The sequence below is a fragment of the Talpa occidentalis genome, unplaced genomic scaffold, assembly GCF_014898055.3.
Source record: "Talpa occidentalis isolate TD23 unplaced genomic scaffold, MPIMG_talOcc4v2.1 talOcc4.12, whole genome shotgun sequence".
NCBI classification, from domain to species: domain Eukaryota; kingdom Metazoa; phylum Chordata; class Mammalia; order Eulipotyphla; family Talpidae; genus Talpa; species Talpa occidentalis.
Window position 1 is genome coordinate 82,874,653 of NW_023601212.1, and position 23,038 is coordinate 82,897,690.

Here is a 23,038-nt window from a genome sequence, read left to right on the forward strand (position 1 = left end):
ACCCCCAGGCAGCAAACTGAGTCAAAGAGCTTGTTGGTCAACATGACCTGGTCATTGTCGAAGTTTCTCTTCTTAAAGCTGCTTTGTTTTTGGCTTTTTGGGTGTGCAGAGCTGACTTCTTTCACAGACCATCTTGAATAATCTTGCTGCATTGAAGCATACTGAAATGATGACAGAGCTGGCCCCACACCAGGGCCCACCAGGATGCTCTGCCTCGTCTCATGTCTGTGTGTCTGCTGTCTGCTGCAGATAAGCTTCCTGGTGGTTGTGGCAAGGTCACCGTGGGTGCAGCACAAATTGAGTTTTTGTAGGAATTCAGGAATCATTTCCTTTCTTTTGTTCTTTCAAGCCGATATTGTGCAAAATAATGACCATTAATTTTCAAGAAACTTATAGCAGTGTCCTTATATTTTCTGCTTCTTAAGTATTCAAGGCCTTGGTGTTTTGGGTTCTTACTTTGTGTGAGTGAAATGATATGGCATTGCAAAGTAAGCTTCTGGTGGCCAATTGGCACCACACTGATGTACATGGAGTTGACACATGCCCTCCCTGCCTGCTGTGATTCAATGTCTGATCTGTAGTTTGCCTGTAGTGGGGTCCGACCGCTGCCTCCATCAGTCTTGGACTCAACAAACATAGAGGCTGCATAGTTTTTCTGCCCCACCATTCTTGGTGCTGGCTTCCATTCTCAAGGTGGCCTCCTTGTCCGGGGTGGTTGCTGGTGCCTGGGTCCTCTCATGTCCAGTCTAGGTGAGAAGAGGAAGGTTGATGAGCCTTTCTGCCTTTCCAAGGACTTGCAAAGCCTACTTACTTTTCTTTGATAGTCCCCAACTGCTGCAGAAGCTAGGACATGGAGTCTTATACCTGGGGACATGGCCATCCAGAAAAAAGTGTGGGCAAGAGGAGAGAGAGGTTTTGGGTGGGTGGCCTGCTGCTCCATGACTTCCTCAGGCCTGCCCTCATGCACCATGCCCACGGCCCATGCACCCCACACCACTCTTGGTGTCCCTGTTCTCTAGCTTCCCCTGGAAATCAGCTGTGAATCCATTTCCTTCCATTCAAAGCTGGGATTCCATGGACGATGGGAGCTGCTGCTTTGGAATAACAACCCTCAGCTTTTGCCCAAAGTGCTACTAGTATGGGAGATGACAGGCGTTTGGAGGTGGGAGTAGGCAAGCTTCTGCTGCGGCCAGGCGAAACCCAGTGTGGTTGTTACTTCAGGAGACCAGCCGGCCCAGGAGAGCCCCAAGGTTTGCTCTCCCTTTCGCTCTCAGCAATGTGGTTAGGTTCCAACGTGCTCAGTCTCTGCTTTGGGGTGGGTGCCAGTGCATTGGGAACAGGCGTGGCACAGCCTCCCCTGGAAGAAGACACACCCTGCCTTCCCTAGCCCCAGTCCTTTTCAAGGATTTCTTAATCTGTGTCAACTATGATAACTTCCTGGGCTCCTCCTCTTTGCAGGGTTTCAGTTCCCCAGGGAAATGGGCTGGCAACCAGGTGCAAGCCTCAGGTAGGAAGGGGTGGGGAAACCCATGCCCCACGGTGTACCCCTCCCTGTCTGGCCTCCAGTGTTGAAGTGGTGCGTTTCTGTCAGGCTTTGGTTGTGCCTGGCCCAGTTTTCCAAATTAGGAAACTAAGCCGAGACCCAGCTATGGTAACCAAAGTGAGGAAGTGATTTGTCGAAGCTTTCACCGTCCCTGTTTTGTTTTGACAAATGGAACTTTTTTCTTCCTTTTTTTTTAAACAAAGACTACTCTTTATGGGAGTGTAATTGAGGTTTGTATTTGGGGTTCTCACTTGAGCTTTGCTGTGCCAAAGATGAGGATAGTGTCAAAAGGGAAGATCTTGAAATACATAACTTGATATGGACGATAATGTCTGTGAGATATGGGGGCAGGGGTTTTGTGTGTTTGCTAGAACATTCCTGTGCTTGGCAAATTCATGCTTTTATCTGGGAAGGCTAAGACTGCCGCAGACCATCCATTTGGACGATTGTCACAGTCATGGCTGATCGCCCTCCTGGCAGGCCTTCTGGGGCTCAGCCTTCAGCTTCTGAAAGCGTTTCGTCGGCCAAGTTTAATAAAATTGAACTTGGGCATTTTTGAGTTGCTAAAATTCAGAAAATAAACATGGAGAACATATTTCTGCATTTTTTTCATTTGGTTGTTTCTCTTCTCCTTACAGCTCAGCAGCTGCTTTGTCCCAAAGTTTTGTCTTTGCTCACTGTCTTATAGGAGAAATGATGAAACAGGAGTCTTTGCTGCAATATATTTAAAATACACTTGTTTAGATATAACCAAGGTGTTCAGAGAAAATGGGGCATTTTGGTTAGTTAACATGTTAAAAATGCTTGGTGCACAGTCCCTGACACATCTCATAAGCAGACACCGGCTTTTGTTACTGAATTTATGTTCATTAAGATTAAGGCAAAAATCTCTGTGTTTTGCAAAAATCATTCTGAAGTAGGACCTCAGGACAGGCTGATGACAATACAGGAAGTGGCAGGACTCTGGGGAGCAAACTTCTGCAACCACCGGACAGCCGTGGGGCAGCTGAGATGCTTTCTTCAGAGCCTTGTTTACAAAGCCGTGGACGTGGATGTGAGTAGTTACAGCATGGGCTGCTCCTGGCCCACTGCGTGAAACACAGTGCTCCTGAGCGTTTGTTCTCTGGTTCTTTAATTCTGTTGAACTATAAAGGCACATATTGTTGATTTTCAAGGTTAATCCCAGGTCAGAAAAATCAAATAATTTCCTTAATGGTGAAAAGAGGGTTCACAGAGCTCGGGTTGGGGGCGTAGGCCCGCCATGTCTCTTTGACTTGTTGCCCTGTTAAGATTTCTCTCGTTCTGCCTCATCCCCATGTGCTGATTGATAAGCCTGCTCTTCGTGAGTAAGTCTGTTAAGGAATAGACCTTAAGTGCATAAAAGAACACGTCGGTGAGCTCTAACTTGTGTTCACTAACACATGTGCTCTGTGCCGTTGCCAACCACGTGTCTTTGGAGAGGACAGGCAGGCAGCAGGGGTGGCACTTAACCGTCACAGACTTACTGTCTGATGTAGAAGAAGTGCCAACCCTAGCAGTGATCCTCAGCCTAGCATGGGGGTGGGGGAGCAAAGCACTAAGAAAGCTTCTAGAGTAGATGGCCTTGGGAGGAGAATCCTGAAGAATGTAAGCCCACTGAGTCAAGCCAGTGTTTTGTATTCAGAAACAGTCAGGGACCACATGAATAATGGCGACCTTGAGTTACTGTGGCTGGATTTACAGAGGAGCTGTAGATTAATCACTTGGACTTTTACAAATTGCTTCCTTAATTCAGCATGGAAAGAAAATAGAACTTGAATTGCTCACCACACATGAGCTCTGGCACTGGGTTTAGTCTTTCTGTCCCGTCAGTCCTGGAGAGCAGCAGCGTTGCTTCTGTGGCCTCCACGGAAAAAGCCAGGTCTTGTCACTTGCATTTAAGCCAAGCAGTGCGGGACGTCCCTCTACAGGGCCTCTTTGGTTTGGAGTTGAGCTTGAGGAAGCCAGGACATTTGTAGTGGTAATGCTGACCTTTGTAGCTCCGCCATTCACTCAAAACTGGATTATCCCTGTTATTTTTCAGGCAAATCTGGAAGATTGCTTTACATCAGACTTTAAGCCTCATTTGATTTTCCAGACTCCAAGCTTAGGAGCTCAACTTGAACAGTAGTGTTTGATTTTTTTGGTTGGTTTTTTTGTTTTTGTTTTTGTTTTTGGTTTTTGGTTTTTGGTTTGTTTTAAAGCTGATACATCCCCATCCAGAGGTAAGACAGTCCTTGAGAAGATGGCCTGGGGTCCTCCCCTTTGGTGCCTGACTCTGCACGGCCTGCAGTTCTGCTGGGGGGCTGTGTGTCCATCATCCAGGCATTGGGCGGGCATCCTCCTTCATGGTAATCATGGTGAGACAAGAGACCCCATGAGTGGAGAGCAGACGTCAGTGCTAAATTGGAGGCGTGGGCTTTCACCATTGTCTTTGAGTGCTGGTAGGACAGAGCAGCGTGCCTGGCCTGTTGCTAGTCCTTGACCTTGCATTCCCAAACTTACATAGGAGTAAGGCTTCTTGGGGGAAAACTGTCTTGGGGGGTTACCCACTAAAAATGCAGATTCTAGGGCCCTCCCCAACTCCCAGTGATGCTACAGATGTTACTTCCAACCCTCCAGTGAAACTGTGGTCACAGATCCTCTGAATGTTGCTATAGATGTTACCAGATGTCCTCCCAGTGATACTATGGAAATGACCCCACATCCTCTGGGACCAGATTTGGTGAAAGTGATGTAGGAGAAGCATGCTCCTCCTGAGAAGGTAGAAGTGATTTTGAAGGGACATGAACTCCAGGATTGCTTTCTCGCCACCTCCTCTAGTGGGAGAACTCCTGGGCCCTGGGAGCCCCACCTAGTGGGGGTGTGTAAAGGCAGCTCTCCACTGCTCAGCTCAGCGGGCCTCCTGGGCCTCTGTCCTAGTCCAGTGGGGCCTCCTACCCCTTTTCCACTTAGGGTGCTCTTGAGATGGGAACTAAGACTTTATTTTTAAAAAGACCTTTGTCTGCAGTTTTCACTGTGTTGCCATTTTGTGTAGGAGCCCCCTCCCCCTTTTTGTGGTAGAAATAGCTTTTTTTACTTGATTGTAAAAATAAGTGCATTCTGTTTATTAAAAAAGAAGGCATAGGAAAACAAAAAGAAAGCTGAATGATTTCTAAACAGGAGAATCCCCACCATATTTAACTCACACACCCCTGTACTTGCACCCCACCATTACTACTGGAAGGAACTGGACTCAGAGCTGAGGAAGTGAGGCTGTTAGTAGCAGACAGGATCAGAGCCACATCTCTAGAACAACCCTGCCCCCTATTCCCCAGTCCTCGTAGCCTACCAAGGAAAATAAGGCTGATGGGTCAATTGGAAGGTGGAGGAGGCCAGGGAATACTCAGGGTTGCAGCTGTGATTCGTGGAGGGAGAGAAGACGGTAGGGCAGGGTTTTGAATTACTTCTTTGCCTTGAGTTTATTGAGTTTTTCTGGAATAGGATGTTGGTGTATCAGCGGCCTTGCTAAGCTGGTGCCTGAACAGGGCCAGTAGTCGTTGTGCCTCTGTGGCCTTGGCTGTTAGTGCTTCCTTTTACTCTTCCTAGTTTGCACTTGTATTTTGATTTTTTGCCACTGTATACCTTCTTGCTGTGTTGGTCAGGCTGTGATTTGCTTTCCCATTGTTAGGTGGCATAAAGAAACCAGAACACTGAGGCTAACAAAAAGCAGGTTTATTGTACCAATATTTGACTCAGTGGATCTATATCCAAAGACTGAGCGCCCCTTTAGGGACATTATGGGCTTGTGCTGGGCGGGTTAACATTGTAACTGTTCAAGGTTAGACATGACTTGAGTTACAGTCCAAGAAATGCAGCAAGTTGCTTATCACTGCACCCAGGGCTGCCTTGCTTCACCCTCACTATTCAGCCTGCGTCTTGGCACAGCAGTTGCATGGTCTCTGCAGTGAAATAGACCCCATGACTGCACCCTCCTTTGTTCAATTTTGGGGGAATCTTCTAGAAAAATATATTACATTTTTAATAGGAATAAGATATTTTAGCTTAAAAATTTTTGAGAATTTCAGGATCCTTTGACTTAGAAATTTTATGTTATAGTATACATATTGTAAAAATGTTTTCAAAACTTTTTCCTGGAAAGTCGTATTTTCCTTTCAGAGTAATTACAAACTCACCCCCACCCCCATGCCTTCGGCATGCCATGCCCTGTCAGACCTTATGCAGCTCTGGTCTGGGCCACCCCAGGAAAGCTAGTGCCACATGCAAAGAACGTGCAGGTGGAGTCAAGGGCAGGAGGAAGGCATAAGAAAAGCCAGCTGGGTTGCCTGTTGAGTCAGCTCAGCTGTCCCCAGCCTTTCCTTGAGACTTAGAGACCTAGCCATGCTTTCTACCTTGAGGTGGAAAAATATTCCTCCGTGAACATACACCAGGGTTTGTCCAGCCATTCCCCATTAGAGCTCTCAGCTATGTAGAATTAGGATGTAGGTTTGAAGGTCAGAATAACAAGGGTGAAGTTTATTTCTCTGTATATCACAGTCTTAATGTAAGCTAATGCAGTCGTACCAGGTCCTCCTGTTACCATGGAGGAAGGAGGAAAATGTTGATGACATGCTCGCTGATAAGTGAAAACAGCAGACAAAATGGTGTAGCACAGCAGCTAAAGGCACGGAATTTGAAATCAGACAGACCTGGTTTGAGAATGGGCTACTGGGATAGTGCGGGGAGATCTGGGGAAAGTCAACTAAAGTCCCTCACTAGTCAGAGGCAAACAAACTGGCCTCCTGCAGCAAGAAACCCAAAGACAGTGAATGGCATCTCTGTTATCCACTGCCCCTTTTATGACCCATACTGACTGCTCCAGAATCTGCTCCCATATACTGGGGAGCTGAATGAAAAGTAAAGAAGACACTCCACTTCTCTAAAGGACATGGCCATTCACATCCCCTTAACCATACAGTCCATGGTTGTAGGAGAGGCAGAGAAGCATCATCTTCAGTGGGGCAGCTGATTGTCCAGCTAAAGCTAGCTCACTGCGGAAGTAGATGTGTGTCCACTGGACTAGCACCTGTCATAGTCTGCCCTTTTGGCACCCCATGTTTGTGTTCCAACATAAAAAACACTCGTCCCTGGGGCAGCCCCGAGTCCCACCAGTGTCAATTTCCTATGAAGTCCAAGATGTCTGGGTCCCTCTGTGTGCTTCACTTATTCCCTCTGAGAAAAGCCTTGTGCTGTAGAAATAGGGCAAGGCAAGTGCAACTCTGATCTGGAAAAGAAAAGAATGATACACACTCACTGGTCACAGCCATCCATTCTTAAAGCCCACTCCCCAGAGGGATAGTTCTGAGGGTGGCCTTCCTGGCAGTCCCTGCATCTCCCTTCTGGAAGAATCTGTCCACCAGCCTCGGTGGACTGTCTGAAGGCAGCCTACAGATGACCTGCTTCCTGGCTGCTGTCCACTGGCACAGGTTGGATGGGATAATCATATTCATAGGCCAGGTTTGTGTCTTCCTAGACAATAGAGTTGCCTCAGACCCTTGGGTGGGCTCCCAGGCTGTCCCCCGTGTCCATTCATAAGAACCACAGCCAGCCTCCCAGAACCAGCTACACTCTTGAAACCCTGGTCTTTTATTTTTTGTTACTGGACTAGGGCCTGTTTGGCTGTTACCCTTGAACGGTGGCTATGGTGAGGCTGTCACTGAGGCTGTAAACCTGGTGGAGTCTGTCCTGAGGCTCAGGGTGCACCTCACCCTTGAGGCACGTCATAGAAAGGCTTGGTGTCGCCTTAGCTTAGATGGACCATTACACTGGTCTGTTAAATGCCACAGCCTTCCAGCATTCACATCACTGAAGTCCCACGTTCTAGCCCCGCACTCCAGTCTGAGGCATCACAGGGAAGGTGACCAGATTTTCAGCCTGTACCTATGTGATATCACTTCCCAACCATGGATGCAGCACACCATATTTTTAGTTTCGTGACTGTACTGGCCTGTTTTCACCAGAACAGCTGTTGTGACAGTTAGGAAGCGGGGTGGCAGCACTAAGGGGACCACAGTCTGTGATCCCTGGTAGCTTCCTGAGAATGGGTGTCCTTTGTAACGTAAATCAAATTCAGTCTCCTGGACTGAACCGCCAAACTTTTTGCCCTTCCTTGGAGATGTCTTCAGATTTGTCACTCAGCCTTCTCTTTGAAATTTTCTTTTAAGTGCTTATTGAATTGTCTGAGGAATTGTTTTTCTGAATGTGCTTTTGCGCCCCTCAGTGCCTACGTGGCAGCTACTCTCTTATTTCAGGAATATGCTGGTAGTCTGCATTCTTCTCTCACAGGTTGCCCTTTCCTCTCCCCCACCCCCCAAATGTTTGTTTGGTCTCTGCCTTCCTGTTGCAGACACTCCCTAAATGTCTGTTGTTTCCTGACTGGCTATTCACCTTTAAGAGCGTGCTGCTTTCATTCTCTGACAGCTTTGTGGCCACAGGGCAGGTGACGGGTTCCCTGGTCTTGACCAGATGAGAATAAAGTCAGTGATGGCTGAGCAGAGAGACCAGAGCCCACCTTCCCAGCAGCGCTGAAATTGGCAGCCTCATGTGGCACCAAGGCACTGCCAGTTTGTCTGAGCTTCTAGGAGCCTTTAACTTCCAGATGGATCTGAGAAACACCCAAGACTGGAGTGGACTCTGAGTGTGGGAGCTATAGGGCAACAATGTCTTAAAAATCATCGCAATGGGGACCTATCTCACGTGCCATACAACTAACCCATCTTAGTTGTTCAAATTGGTAGGTTTTAGTAGATACACAGAGTTGTGCGACTGTCACCACAGTCGATTTTGGAGCATGTGCTCTGATAGTGTCCAGCCCCACCAAGACAGCTACACTTTCTGTCTGTAAATTTAGGCGAGAATCTCCCTCCAAGGTGGGTGCCACGTATACAGGGCTGGCGGGCAGGTGGCATCTCCAGCAAGGCACATCTTAGCCTTCAGCAGGGACCCCACAGTCAAGGCAACTGTACTTAGATTGACTGGGCACCTGTAAGAGAATAGCTTTAATTGCAAAACATGCTCATTAAAACTCCAGCGATGGCCTGCAATGGAATGAAAACCTTCCAGGGAGAAATGTAATTGGTGAACTCTGCAGCACCCTGGGGAGACATCTGTTTAAAATGAAGCAGCTTCCTGGTATTTTTTCTGCCCCTCTGAGGTAGGAGACACTCTGCCTCTGTTTAATTTTGGAGGAGTGAGTCTAAATAGATGCTATAGTAAGTAATATGAAAATCTTTATTGTCAAACCTTAATTGGAAAAGAACCATTACAATAGGTCACTGTTCTGGCTAGTATCCATTATTGATGGTGTTATTTGTTGCCACCAATATCATACCTAAATCCCTACCTTTAGAATGTTGGTTTGTACTAAAAACATAGTCTTTATACCCATATTATCTAGAGTCATATCTTTTTATGACTGGAAAGCACCTTAGAGATGATCTCTTCTGTTCAAAGAAAAAGGAAGCCCAGAGAGGTCAGGGCTGTGGTTCTGAACCCTGCTTGCCTTTGCCACGAGTCATCTGAGATGATGTGCCCCTTGGGCACTCTCCCATCTCAGCTCAGAGTCACCCCCTGGCCTGGCAAGCTGTGCAGACAGGCTCTGACCAGCGCAGGGACCATGCACTCTCATCTTCACCCCCAGCCCTGTTTTCTAAGATTCTTCTGTCTGCTTTTTGATCTCCCTCGTAGGCCAGAAGCCACATCCTTTCTAGTGGGCCTAGATTGTGGCACCATAAGATCTCTTAAGACAGGGGTTCTTATGGTGCAGAAAGTCAGGGCTCTACTCGTGTGCCCTTTTGGCAAAGAGTAAAATGTGCTGTTTTGCAGCTACTGAAGGAAGAACCCAACAGTAAAGAGCCATAGAAACTATCTTTAAAGTAATTATTTGTCATATTGCCTTCAGATCTAAGTGGTAAAACAGGGGGGTAGGGGTGTGTGTGTGTGCATGTGTGTGTGTACACACATGCACACACTCATTCAGCCTGGTCCTGCACAGGTGGCACTCATCTTAGCTGAATGCCACTCACCTGTATGGAGCTCTTAGCCAGATTCCCAGCTCCATACTCATTCATTGCTTTGCAGGTTTGGGGATACCTGACCCATTCTTAGATAAGAGATGGGATGGATATTGCTGTGACTTAAAAGAGAGGACATTGTCTCCAGATCGGGGAGACCATAGGCCTCAGGAAACATCTTAGAAATGCATGTGATGTAACTTTCTACAAAACACTAATGGAAGACATTTCCACTGAATTTGGAGAAACTAAAAAAAGTGGGAAAATGACAAACATTTCTTTAACTGTGTCTCATAAAAGAAGAAAATTGTAGTGTGCATTTAAATTGCCTTGGATGGCACTGCCAGAATCCATAGGGGTGGCATTAACCACACACTGTAGGTGCCCCCCCCACCCCCATCTGTGCTCTTTAAACACAGACAGGAGTGACTAAGTCGCCTGCTGCCCTGAGACTTTGTGACAGTTACACTGTGGAAACCTTAACTGCTGTAGTAAATGACATCATAGCTATTCATCTGTGGATGACGTGTCCCTCCTTCACATGTATGGTGCAAGGAAACTAATATTGGTATTAATACTCAAACAAAAGCATGAAAGACGCCATTGGGCATATGTGACCCACTGTTATGATGAGAGCTTTGTTACATACCTTACTGTTACCTGATGAACTGGAACCTTTCTGTGCTGTCTTTGCTTTCTCCTCCTGTGTCTCACATGCTGCTTTTCCTTTCGCCACAGGTGCACTTTCCGGTTCCCCAGTACAGCCATCAAGATTCAATTCACATCACTGCTGCAACAGGAAGAGGCCCCGGCATCACCCCTCCGGCCACTGTACCCTCAGATCTCCCCTCTGAAGATCCATATTCCGGAGCCGGACCTCCGGAGTTTGGTCAGCCCCGTCCCATCCCCAACCGGCACCATCAGGTAAGCCGCCTCCAACGCACTGAACACGTGGTTTCCTCTGAAACCCGAGGACCTTCTGCTCTGTTTTTCTCAGAAAAAGGAAAATGATAGCGATGTTCTACATTTTCTACAGTATTGGGTATGACTCTGGATGTCTGCCTGGGAATGGGAATTTTGAGACTATTTGGAATGTATCAGGGGACTTGACTACTTAAGTTTTCTGAAGGATTCTCTTACAAAAGTAAGGAATCACTTAATCACTTTTCCTGTTTGAAGTGTGGCCTATTAGCCAGTGCAGGTATGATTTTTTAAAGACATTGAAAAGGACTCGGTGAACTTTGTTTTCTATTTGTGGAAATTCTTTGCAAAGTTTTAGAAATTTTGTAGATGTTGAGAAAGTAAAATTTTTTCCTCCTTGGCATATTATAAAATAAGCCCTTGGGAGAAAGCTTAAGGGTGAAACTGGGTGATTTCTACCTGTGAATAGAAACACAGTAGAAAGAAGCTCATTTCTCTGTGATGATACAATGAATAGTAACTTGTTGGGAATGTAATGTGTGCCAGGCCCTGTGCTGAGTACAATACAGTATGACTATTTAGTCCTTACAGCTTTATGACAGACTTCTTTCTTAAGCTCTTTGCAGATTTCTAACACAAACTCTGTTCTAAAACCCAAAATTCAGCATGTGAGCTCACTGTTCTTAACTTCCAGTGAATTAAATCTCACACGTGGATACTCAGTTCTTGATGAATGTTCTGTGATGGCGCTCTTACATAAATCCACCCCTTATCAATGGCTTTGCTATCCAGTTTCAGTTACCGTGGTCAGCTGTGGTCCAGAATTATGATGTGCAATAATATATTTTGAGAGAGAGCCCACTTTAACTTTTATTATAGTATATTGTTATAATTGTTGTATTTTATTATGTTATTGTTCTCTTACTGTGCCTAGTTTATAGATTAAGCTTTATCATGGTGTCTATGAATAGGAGGAAAACATATATGTGCAGAATTCAGTACTACCCTTAGCTTCAGGCATTCTCTGGGGGTCTTGGATGGTATCCCCCATGAGTGAGGGAGGACTGCTGTCCTCTTATGTGTATAATTTATACATATTTGTAGGAAAATACTGCAACCACTCTGGAAACAGTCTGACAGTTACTCAGAAGGTTAAACAGAGGGTGGTCACATGACCCGACAGCTCCCTGGGTCCTGAGGTCCACCCAGAACTTGTACACCAGGTTCATGACAGCTCGAGTAGAAATGGCTTACATGTCTTCACTGAGTGAAGGAATAAATAAAATGTATGTCCCTACAATGGAATATTATTTGACCATAACAGAGAACAAATTTACTAGTATGCACTACAATGTAGATGAACCTTGAAAACATATAAAGTGAAATAAGCCAGAAACAAAAGACATATATTGTGTTACTCTATTGACATGAAATGTCCAGAAACTAACAAGTATCTGGCTCCCTTTTGGTTTGTGAAGATGTTCTGGAATTAGATGGTGATGGCTATACAACTGGGTGAACATACCAAAAAGCATTAAATTGTACATTTAAATGGTGAATTGTACCGTATATGGATTACATCTCAATGACAACTACCAGGTACGGACACCTTTATCCAGTGGCATCTTAGAGCAGCCGTAGGAACGTTATAAGGTGTTTCCCACACTGCTGGGAGCTGAGAGCCCTAAGAGGCACAGCATGTGCTGTTTAAGCAGGCAGTGAAAATCAAAGCATGCGGTCACCCTTACAGGCTTGGGATTATTAATAATCAGTTTATAATCCAGCCAAATAAGTGCTTTTTAAGAATAATGTTTTGGTTGGTACCTGGAGGGCTTCATAAAATAAACATATTTCCCACTAATACTCCAAATACAAACAGTGGCCAGCTGGTTAAGATATTCAAGCAAAGCTTTGAGTATTAAAGTGGCTTTTGTGTTAGAAGGGAGGCAGTGGTAAAGGATTAAACAGAAATTTTTTTACTAAGCAGAAGAGCAGGTGTGGGCTGGAGCTGTTCTGAGAAGTCGCCTTGGTGTGGCAGAGTCTGAGCGGAGGCGGTCTCTGGGTTTATATTTAACCAGCTCTTCTGGCTGGAGCTGGGCTGGTGGGGGGTGGCACTGTCCCCACCCTCCTGTCTCGCTGGATCCTTTTCCTGGAGCCTGTCCCAGAGGGACTGGGTTCTTGTCACCACCCAATTCGCTCACTGGTAGAATATTTTCAGAAAAAGTTGTAGCTGTGGACTGACTTTCTCACTGTTTGGCCTTTAATTGTCACTGAACAAGGATTTCTGTTTACATCCGTTTATCTTAGCACTGCGGAATCAGTTGAGTGTTTGGAAACCTCAGAAGCCTTTGAGGTTTTGCTTGCCAAGTTCCTTCTCTGTCTAGGGGTGGAGCCGACATGTTTACAAACATCCTTGGCCGCCCTTCCTCCCCTGTACCCTCCCCTGGAGACCCTGGGAAGGCCCTGTGTCCATCTCTCAAGGTACAAGGGGCACTCTAGGGAAGCAGGCTTGTGGGCGGGCCCTGGCAGCTGAGCAGGCTGCTCCCAGAGCTGCTGCTGAGCCCAGGCCTCTGCTCCTCCCTAGTCTGCTTCCTAATTTGGTGTGCCTGTGCCTCAGCCTCCCCATTGGCCAGGCGGCTGCAGATTGGAGGCCTAGCTGGAGCTGGCTTTCTCCAGCTAGGGGCCTCTCTCCACTCCCAGATTTTAGGTGTGGCCAGTACCTGTTGGAACAGACAAACTGTGGCCCCGCCTTCACCCTCCTGACCTGTCCCCCTTCCTTTCTGTTTCATCTTTTTTGTGTGGGTGGGTGTGGGTTTTTTCTTTTTCTTTTTTAACTTTCCCTGAAGTACTCCACCCAGAAAAATGAATGAACTGTCTTTGAAATGAATTCGGCTATCTTCAGCAGTGTTTGTTGACCTTTTTCATCTTGCAAGGTGGTATTTTTAGGAAAAAAGACATTGGTTAATTATTTTCTGGATTTTACAAAACAAACCAGTCTAAAAAGTGCTCTTAGAGCTAGAGTTTTAAGGAAACTACTGAAAGTAAGCGAAAGGCACAGTACAGGTAGCGAGTTACTGATTTTTACTTGTAAAAGCAAGATTTTAGAAGCTATTTCATTTTTTGACTTTCCCAATGGAGACATCAAAAATGAAAGTTATTTGTGAAATTGGCAAAGATTAACAAAATATTCCAAAAATGAAGCACCTGTCTTCAAAATCGAAACCACTTTTAACCTTGGGGCACAATTCCACTTTATTGCCGGGTCAAATTCAGCCCTAATGCAGTTGGTGTTGCTTTGCAATCCTCGCTATCTTATGCACATGAAAGCCATTATGTCTGCATTAGAAGTGCTACTGTTTCTCTAGCAAACTTTGCCTCCTGCCTTCAGAGTGATTGTCCTGCTTGAAGATTTCCAGCCACAGTCTTTCCTGAGTTCCCATCCCCCTGGAAAGAGGAGCCTAGTTCTCAAGATTCAGTCTTCCTTCTAAGGTCCTGGCCCCACTGGGTGAGACTCATCATTTGTGGGTTTTCCAGGGCATTTTCCTTTCCTTACCATTATCAGTGCAAACCCCCCCCCCACACACACACACCCCTTATCCCTTATCCACCTGAAAACCCGAGAGAAATAAAATTGGTTCATCCACACAGAAAAGTAGGCCCTTGTGTTCCTTGTTCTTATTCCTTCTGCATGAGTCCAGCCTCCAAAATGGTTGAGAGAAAGTTGAGTGAAGCTTGGCGCTGAAGCTCTGGCCTCTGGCCATTTCCTGGTTCTCAGAGGCCTCACAAACCCTTTGCAGCCTCGAGTTTAATGCTTTTTTGGTGTACCTTCTGGGTGTGTGCATACCCGCCCTGTTGTGCTGCCCTCCCCAGATTCCACACTAAGGGATTCTAAGGATAGAAAGGGCCTGGAGGACATGGAGTTGAGGGAGGTGTGGAGGTTGCCCTCCCATTAATTCTGTGGGCCTACTCCTCAGAGTGAGCACCCACCTGGGTAAGTCTGTGCTGAAGAATAGCTTAGGCCCATTTGCTGATGATTTTTCACTGGGCAGGCATTTCAGAAACAAGTTAATATTTTATAATAGCATCTATGATTTTAGAGTGCTGAATTTATCTTAAGGGAAACAATTTTTAAAGTCTAAGAAACTGACCTCTGTAAAATATCTTTCCCTATTCTTTCATTGTTTTCAGCTTACAGAAGTGCTGTACTATACATTATCTAAAATTCAGACATTTCAGAAAACGAACCCCCACTCCCCATGACATTCCCAATATATGTCCATGTGGTGCATCTCTCTGAACATTGGGTAGTTTGCCCACTGTGCATTGTTATTTGTTACTCCTTCCCCCAGAAGATCCTATAGAATTCATTTTGTTCTATAACTTGATCACACTGTGTCTTTTGGCACCTTTCCATGTCATCACATTTTTTGTGACTGCTCAGTGATCTGCCTCATGGACACACCATGATGCTCACCAGTGCCCTGGAGAGGGGTGTGGCTGTATCTCCTTCCTTACTTTAGTTGCTGTTTGTCGATGCCCTGCTTGCCACCAGCAACATGTCAGTAGTCTTTACTTCCCTTTCTGAAATGTCTAAACATTTAGTACGGAGGCTATAGAATTGTCAAATTTGGTGGGGCTTTTGGTTCACAATATACTCTTGATGGTCATGAGCTACATGATTTTAAGAACAATAAAAGTAGAAACTATTTCTGACATTCATGTCAGGCCTGTGCTGAGAGTGGACACAGAGGAGTGAGTCTGCGAGACTGCTGTCCCTACTTTACAAACATGAGACTCAAAGAAAATAATCCTACCCAGTAGATGATGGAGAGCAATTGAGTGTATGTTCAGTGAGTGCCCACAAGGGAGAAGCAGTACTGATTTACTTCATTTGTGTTTTCTAAAAGTTATTTTTTTAATCAAAGTAAAATGCACATATATGAGAATTAAAATTAAAAAATGTTTACAAGTAAAAAGCAGTCCCCTAGCCACACCCACCCTGCCAGTCACTGGAGACATCCCTCCAGCTTCTAACCTATCTTCTGGCAGCCAACTGCATGCCTACCCGGCCTCCTGTACCTATGTGACTACCTCCTGGTGTCCCACTCTTAGATATGTATTGACTTCCTTTATGGAAATGAAGAATATAGTTTTTCTTCCCTTTACCACCCTCCCAATAAAATATGTTGGAACAATCGGCTTAACTAGTGTTAGCATTTTCTTTATTATAACTGGTGGTAGTTACAGTGTTCAGATATTTCTTTACCTGTGCAGGCTCCTCAGAGATACTGCAGGTCCAGGCTACCACAATAAAATGGATCTCATGTTGAAACAAGTCATGCAAATTTTTTGTTTTCCCAGTGCATGTGGAAGTTGTGTTTACATTGTAGCCTATTAAATGTGCAATAGAATTGTGTCTGAAAAAGCAATGCACATGAAAAGAATTATTTTGCTAAAAACTGCTAACCATCATCTGAGACCTCAGCACATTGTCTTTGCCAGTGGAGGGTTTTGCCTTGATGTTGATGGCTCTTGACTGGTAGGGATGACAATTGCTGAACGTTTGTCTCATTATTGACTGTTTCCTGAAAAGATTTCTCTGTAGCATGCAAAGCTATTTGATAGCATTTTACCCATAATAGATTTACTCACATAGCAGAACATCTTTCGAAATTAGAATCATTCCTCCTAAATGTTGCCAGTGCTTTATCCACAGAAAGTCAGTCATCCAGAGAGTTGGGATCATCTTCCTCCAACCCTCTGGAAAGGGTATTTTGTTGACCTACCATGAATCATGGATGTTCTTACCGGCATCTTGAACGGTGAATCCTTTCCAGAGGGTTTTCAATTGCCTTTGCCCACAACCATTAGAGGAATTACTGTCTGTGGTAGCTGTATCCTTACCGAATGTATTTCTTTAATAAGAGTTGAAAGTCAAAATGCCTCATTGATCCTTTGGGCTACAAAATAGATGTTACATTAACAGGCATGAAAACAACATTCCTCTCCTGTACATCTCTGTCAGAGCTCTTGGGTAACCAGGTCTGTTTCAGTAAGAAGTATTATCTTCAAAGGAATCTTTAATCTTTTTTTTTTTTTCTGAGCAGTCGCAATAGTGGGCTTAGACTATTTATTAAACCACGTTGTAAATAGATGTGCTGTCATCCTGACTTGCTTCTTCCATTTATAGAGCACAAGCATCATCATTCTTAAGGGCCCTGTGATTTTCAAAATGGTAAATGAGCATTGACTTGAACTTAAAAGATTTCTCTGTAGTATGCATTAGTCCCTAACAAGAGATTCAGCTTCTCCTTTGAAGCTTTGAGGTCATCTCTTGACTTCTCTCTAGCTATGAAAGGTCTTCATGGCATCTTTCCCAACAAAAGGCTGTTTCCTCTGCATTGAAAATCTATTGCCACCTTTATTAATACTTGCTGCAGCTTCTATATCAGTTCTTGTTTCTTTTCCTTGCAGTTCTTGTTTCTTTACCTTTTATGTTATGGAGACCGACTTCTTTCCTTAAATTTCATGAACAAACCTCTCCTCGCTTCCAACTATTATTCTGAAATTTCCCATCTCTCTCTGCCTTCATAGGATTGAAGAGATTTCGGGCCTTGCTCTGGTTTAGACTTTGTGGGGTTGTTGTAGCTGGTTTGATCCAAGCCACTCAGACTTTCTCCATATCAGCAATTAGACTGTTTGCTTTTTTATCATTCATTTGTTGACCAAGGTAGTACCTTTAATTTCCTTCAAGAGCATTTTTGCATTTATTGTTTGGTCCAAGAGGCCTGGCTTTCAGCCTATCTGTGCTTTTCAGTGTGTTAAGCTTAATCATTTCTAGCTTTAGATTTAGAATTAGAGCTGTGTAACTCTTCCTTTAGTTGAACACTTAGAGGCCATTGTAGAATTATTAATTGACCCAATTTCAATATTGTTGTGTCTTAGGGGCTAGGGAGGCTTGAGGGGAGGGAGAAATGGGGAGTGACTGGTGGATGAAATAGAATACATTTATTACATTCAGCATTATATATGGGTGTGGTCCATGGCACCCCAAAACAATTATGATAGTAACATCGAAGATACAGCTCACCTCCATATATGATAATTATATAAAGGTTTGAAACGTGACCAAGACGTGACCCAAAGATACAAAGCGAGCACATGTGCCAATATGGTACAAACTTTCTATTTGTAAAAACAAAGCAAAACTGCCATAGCTGCAGAGTGCAATAAACAAGGTATGCCTATACTTGGAGAGTCACCCACCTCTTCTGTGTCTGGTTAGATCTCTGGGTACCTGTGATCTCCTGCCCACTGTGGGCGTCCATTCTTCCCATTTATGTCCATCACTGAAATTTGCTGGGAAGACCTTCCTCTGGGACCTGGACATCCTCCTGCCTGAATCTGGGTACCTCCAACCCCGGACGTTCTTCCTAATCATCCTGAGACACTTCCTAATCATCCACTTTCCTGTGCTTCCCTTTCTCCATTTGCCCAGTTGATCTGTGGTAGAACATTCTCAAGTCACTTCCTAGGGAAAGTACAGAGGTGACTTTTTAAAAAGATCTTACATGCCTAGAAACTGTCGCCATTCTCCATTCACACAGTAGATGGTTCTACTGAAGAATTTACCTAGAGAATTCTAGCTTGAAAACCTTCTTCCCTCAGAACTTCCATTGCTTTCTGACTTCTGGCATTGGTGTGGAGACATTGGATGCTACCCTGACTTCCAGCCCTTCTGTACTTGGTGGTTCCTCTGAAGCTCTTTGATCTCCCCCCAGCATACTGCCCGTCTCAGCGATGCGCTGGAGAGATGCTTGTGTTGTTCTTGGCTGGGCATTTAACTGCGGCCCTTTTCATCTGAAGACTCGCTTCCTCCCATTCTGGAAAATAATCATATCTGTGAAAATTACCCCCACCCCCACCCCGCATGCTCTTGTTTCCTCTCCTCTTCTCTCCTTTGTCCATCACCTTCTCTTGTCTGCTTTCTGGGAGATTTTCTCCAGCCTTTCCTGCTACCCTTTGTTGAACTTTCATTTCTCCACTTTTTAAATTTTTGAGAGCATTTTCTTGTTTGTTAAATAGCCTGTTAATAGTATTTTCATTCCCTCATAGTACATAATCTCTTTGGGGATGCCAGTCATGTTTTGTTTGCCAGTCTTAGCTTCTGCCTGGCTTGTGATGCCGCCCCGAGCCTGTGTTCTTGGTTTTCTGTTTTGTACTGTGCCGTAGATGGTGTCAAGCAACAGGTATGCCTGCTGGCTGTTAATACTGACAGTGAGGTATGACACTCACAAAGGCTGGGGAAAACGAGCCTCTAATTTTATTAAAATAATGTTTTGAATAAGAAATTCAATATACTTTAATTGAGACATTTATTTTCTAGACTAAAAAAGGTCCTGATTTTCAAAAGAAATTAAAGAGACATAAATGAAAAACAGAATTACCACTTTACCTCTGTGTAGTCATCAAAACTGATCTTCTGCCTGAAAAGTCTCAGCTCAATGGCCATCCCATCAAGGAACTAATTATATTTTTAATTGAAAAATAATCTAATTATAATCTCAATGATACCTTAGGGGGAAAAAAGACTGTAATACCACAAAGCCTCTTGGATGGTCTCTAGGGTGGTGGTATGGGACAAGAGCTCAGGGAGGCTGCTTTGGTGGGGGGAGGGCATGCAGCATAGGACACCTCCCCCAAACCCCCAGTCTCCTGGCCTCAAGGTGAGAACTTGCCTTGCCTTGTTTTCATGGTCCTCGGTCCCCTGAAGGGTCCTCTGGCTTCTCCAGGTGACACCTAGGAGGGGGCTGTGTCATTGGCAGCACTGCCTCCACACTTGGGCTCTCTGGGTCCCACTGTAATGCCTGGAGCCTCAAGACCTGCTTTTCCGGGAGGCTGGCATGGGAGGAGAATGGCCAGATGGCTGCTCACCACCCAGAGCAGAACCAGGCCTGCCAGGGTCTGAGCAGGTATCTAGGGCCCAGCAGGGATGGGGTGGCAAGAGGGTGGCAGTGGGGCAGCCTGGAAAAGGCTGGTGGCAGCTCCAGCTGCAGTGGCTTTGGACCTCTGTCAGATGTATTTCTCTCAGCCTGAATTCCTGCCATCATCGTAGACCTGGAAATACCCCTTCCTGTCAGGCTGCTCATTTATTTTCCTTCTTTGTACACATAGGCTGTGGTGTGATTGACAACTGTGTCTTAGGCACTCAAAGCGGTGACCTTCTAAACCTGGGCTGTCAGAGGGTTGGCATGGGGTCTGCCTGGTGAGAGCATCCCAGCCCAGAGTGCAGCTAGCAGGACAGGCAAGCAGTGCCAGAAGTAGTCCTCAGGATCTGGAGTCTCTTGCCTAAAACAGAAATGTGACTTAGAAATTGTTTTTCCAGGGCCTCCCCGGTGGCGCAGCGGTTGAGCGCTGGGTTGCAAAGCTGCCGGCGACCTCTGCGGCGCCAGTTCGATTCCCGGCTGCTCCCCGGCCACCGGAGGAGGGTCCCACATGGCGCGCGGACCTCTCCTGCCGCCCGCTGCTCCCCTCAGCAGTGTACTTCGGTCCTTCTGCCTGTTCTGCTCCCCGCTCTGGCTCTGGTGAATTCTCTCACCCTCCCGCGCTTCTGACTGTACCCAGTGCATGTATAAACAAAACGAACGAACAAACAAACAAATAAATAAATAAAAACATGCCTCTATAAAAAAAAAAAAAAAAAATTTTAAAAAAAAAAAAAAAAAAAAAAAGAAATTGTTTTTCCATAAAAGGGGGAATGCAGTGATAAATGAAACACAGTGCACGTTCTTCATTTCCACTTTCATCTGAAACCTGGAAGAATAGCATTTGTTTCATATGACACCAGGAAGGCCATCCCCAAATTCAGACTTCTCATGTGCTGGGCCCTTGGGGACCCCTGGAGTGGTCTTCATTTCCTCATTAAATCTGACATCCCATCTGGTCCCTGGTGTTCTCACCATTTCCTCAAGAAAGATTCCTATCTATGCACTGTAGGAAGTTTTCTCAGTTTTCCTGTCAGGAAGCTTTAGGTAGAGCAGGATGAAGCCCTGGTGTTAGACACAGAAGTCTTGGTCAGTCTCTCTGGGGCGGGAGCCCTGGTCCAGATTCCAGCCCATGGCCTATCTGTGAGTTGAGTGTTTGTGCCCCTAACTTGTCCCAAGCCTGCAGACACTTCTGTCCTGCCCTGTGGATGAAGCTTTGGACCAGGGCTCGGGTGCCAGGCACAGACCTTACTGAATGGTAGGTGAGAAGCTGGCCACTCAGAGGGTCTGCTGGGCCAGGCTGGTAGGACATGTGCTGGAACTGCCCCAGGAAGCCTCTGAAAAAGGGTTTGTCCACAGAGTTGGCCAAACCGTGGAAGGAGGCACAGAGGCTACCTGACTCTTCTCCTGCTGCTGAGCCTGTTTTTTAATGTAAACTTTCTATTCTTTTTATTTTTTTTTAAGATTTATTTATTTATGCACACAAGGCCTCCCCTGGTGGCACAGTGGTTGAGCACTGGGCTGCAAAGCTGTCCGCAGCCTCTGCAGTGCCGGTTTGATCCCCGTCCACCGGTGAGGGTCCCACATGGAGCACAGACCTCTCCTGCTGTGCCCCTCTGCCTGTTCTGTTCCCCGCTCTGGCTCTGCTGAATTCTTTCATCCTACCGCGCTTCTGACTGTACCCAGTGCTTGTATAAATAATTAATTAATTGATTAATTAATTTAAAATGTTTATGCATACAAGAGCTGGGGTACAGGCCAGAGATGCAGGGGGTGAGAGGATTCACCAGAGACAGAGTGAGGAGCAGAATAGGGAGATGGACCGAAGTACACTGCTGAGGGAAGCAGCGGGCAAAACAGGAGAGGTCTGCTGTGCCATGTGGGTTGCTCCCTGGTCGGCCAGGGATCGAACTCGTGCTGCAGAGGCTGCGGATTGCTTCACAGTGCGGTGCTTAACTCCTTGCACCACCAGGGAGGCCCAAATTTTCTATTTTTTTTAACAGAATAATGATCTGAATATGGGTAGCGTGGCCCAAGTGCCTACAGGCAGGGATTACTGGTGTCATCTCTGGTGAGGGTAAGGTACCCGTCAGCATCATTAGGGTCAAGGAGAGCCACTTGCCACATGGCTGGACATTAGGTTTTTTCCAGCTGAATGCGTCCCTCCCTGGGCCACGCAGCTGGCGGGGCTTTCCTAACCTGTCACCAGGAGAGTGAGGCGTGATATTTTGGTCGACTTCATTGTGTCTGGAAGGGTGTTGCAGTGTCTGGGACTAGATGCTGTTGAGCAGCAGCATCTCCAGCAGCCATGCTGTTTGGCAAGATGCCGCGCAGAGAATCTTCAGAAAGAGCCCTCATATTAGGGTGGCTTGTCCATTGAACCACAGCTTCGTGCTGTCTCCTGTGGCACTTGGCGCCCCATGGATGCACTTAAAACCAGATATTGAGTTTGTGAATGTGTTACTGCCAAGATCCTCCTTCTGCACATCTTACTTTAAGCTTGGGTATTTATCTGGTTCTGAATAAAATTCACAAAGGCAGCTTTTATTGCTTCCTGCCTTCAACAGGCTTCTTTATGGTTGTTGATTAAAGTTTCTGCATTCACAGGACTTACCTAGCTCTACCATATTTGAGGAACCTAGTGGACAAAAGAATAAGAATTCCTATATAAGAACCCTTAAAATTCTATTTGACTTACATGGGTTCATTACTGACAAGTGATAATGACCTGGAGTTGAGTTGACCGTCAGTTGCCAAGTTGTTCTCAGTTACAGTATTTTATTTTTCATTGATCCCTTCCTCCCTTCAATAACATTTCTTGAGCACCTTCAAGTGTTATAGATAGGCCCCCACCTCCACCCCGTCTGAGGGGGACAACTATGTGAACCAGTAATTACTATTATGGGGCTCACAGAGGAAGAAGTTTCTGGCTAGTGTGTCAGGAGAGTGGCACAAAAGAGGTGGTAGCCTCTGAGCTGGTGTCTCAGGACTTGAGAGCATTTTTAGTATTTGGACAGCAGGGAATGACCCAGTGGCAAAAGAAATCTTTTCAAGATAGGAGGGAGCACGCATGTGTGAGCATCTTCTTGATGGTTCTGGGAGGTGTGACCTTGGAAGAGCTGGCCCCTGGTCCTGGTGAGGCTGGAGCAAGGCAGAGGAGAACCTGTGTTTCCCCGGAGGTGGGCTGGCACTCGGTGCAGCACAGAGTCTTCTACCGTGTTTTATCCACTTTTAGTGCTGTCTTTGGTTTTCTCTGAATATTCAGTCTTAGAAATAGTTTTCAGAATCAAAATGTTGATGTGGTTTGATACCAAAATCTACTTTGGCTAACTAGCCAAAGCCTGTCTGTCACTGTCGAGCTGAGTCCCTCACAGGTCTGATACAAGCGAGCGCAGGGTGAGCATTGGGTTTGAAATGGGACCAGCTCCAAGGAAGGAGCCTAGATGTTTCTAGCCCTTGGATTTGGTTGCAGTTTCCAACTTGAATTGCACTGCATGCAGCCTAGAAGAGATGAACAAACG

The 23,038-nt window shown here is 45.7% G+C and overlaps 1 protein-coding gene across 1 annotated transcript in view; it reads left to right on the forward strand.

Annotated features, from left to right (window-relative positions):
• The window catches only part of FOXK1 (forkhead box K1), a 62,899-nt gene that overhangs the window by 32,294 nt on the left and 7,567 nt on the right, over nt 1–23,038 (forward strand). The window contains exon 2 of the mRNA XM_037507057.2: nt 10,351–10,536. Coding sequence (XP_037362954.1) covers nt 10,351–10,536 — 186 coding nt within the window. The remainder of the gene's footprint in view (nt 1–10,350; nt 10,537–23,038) is intronic.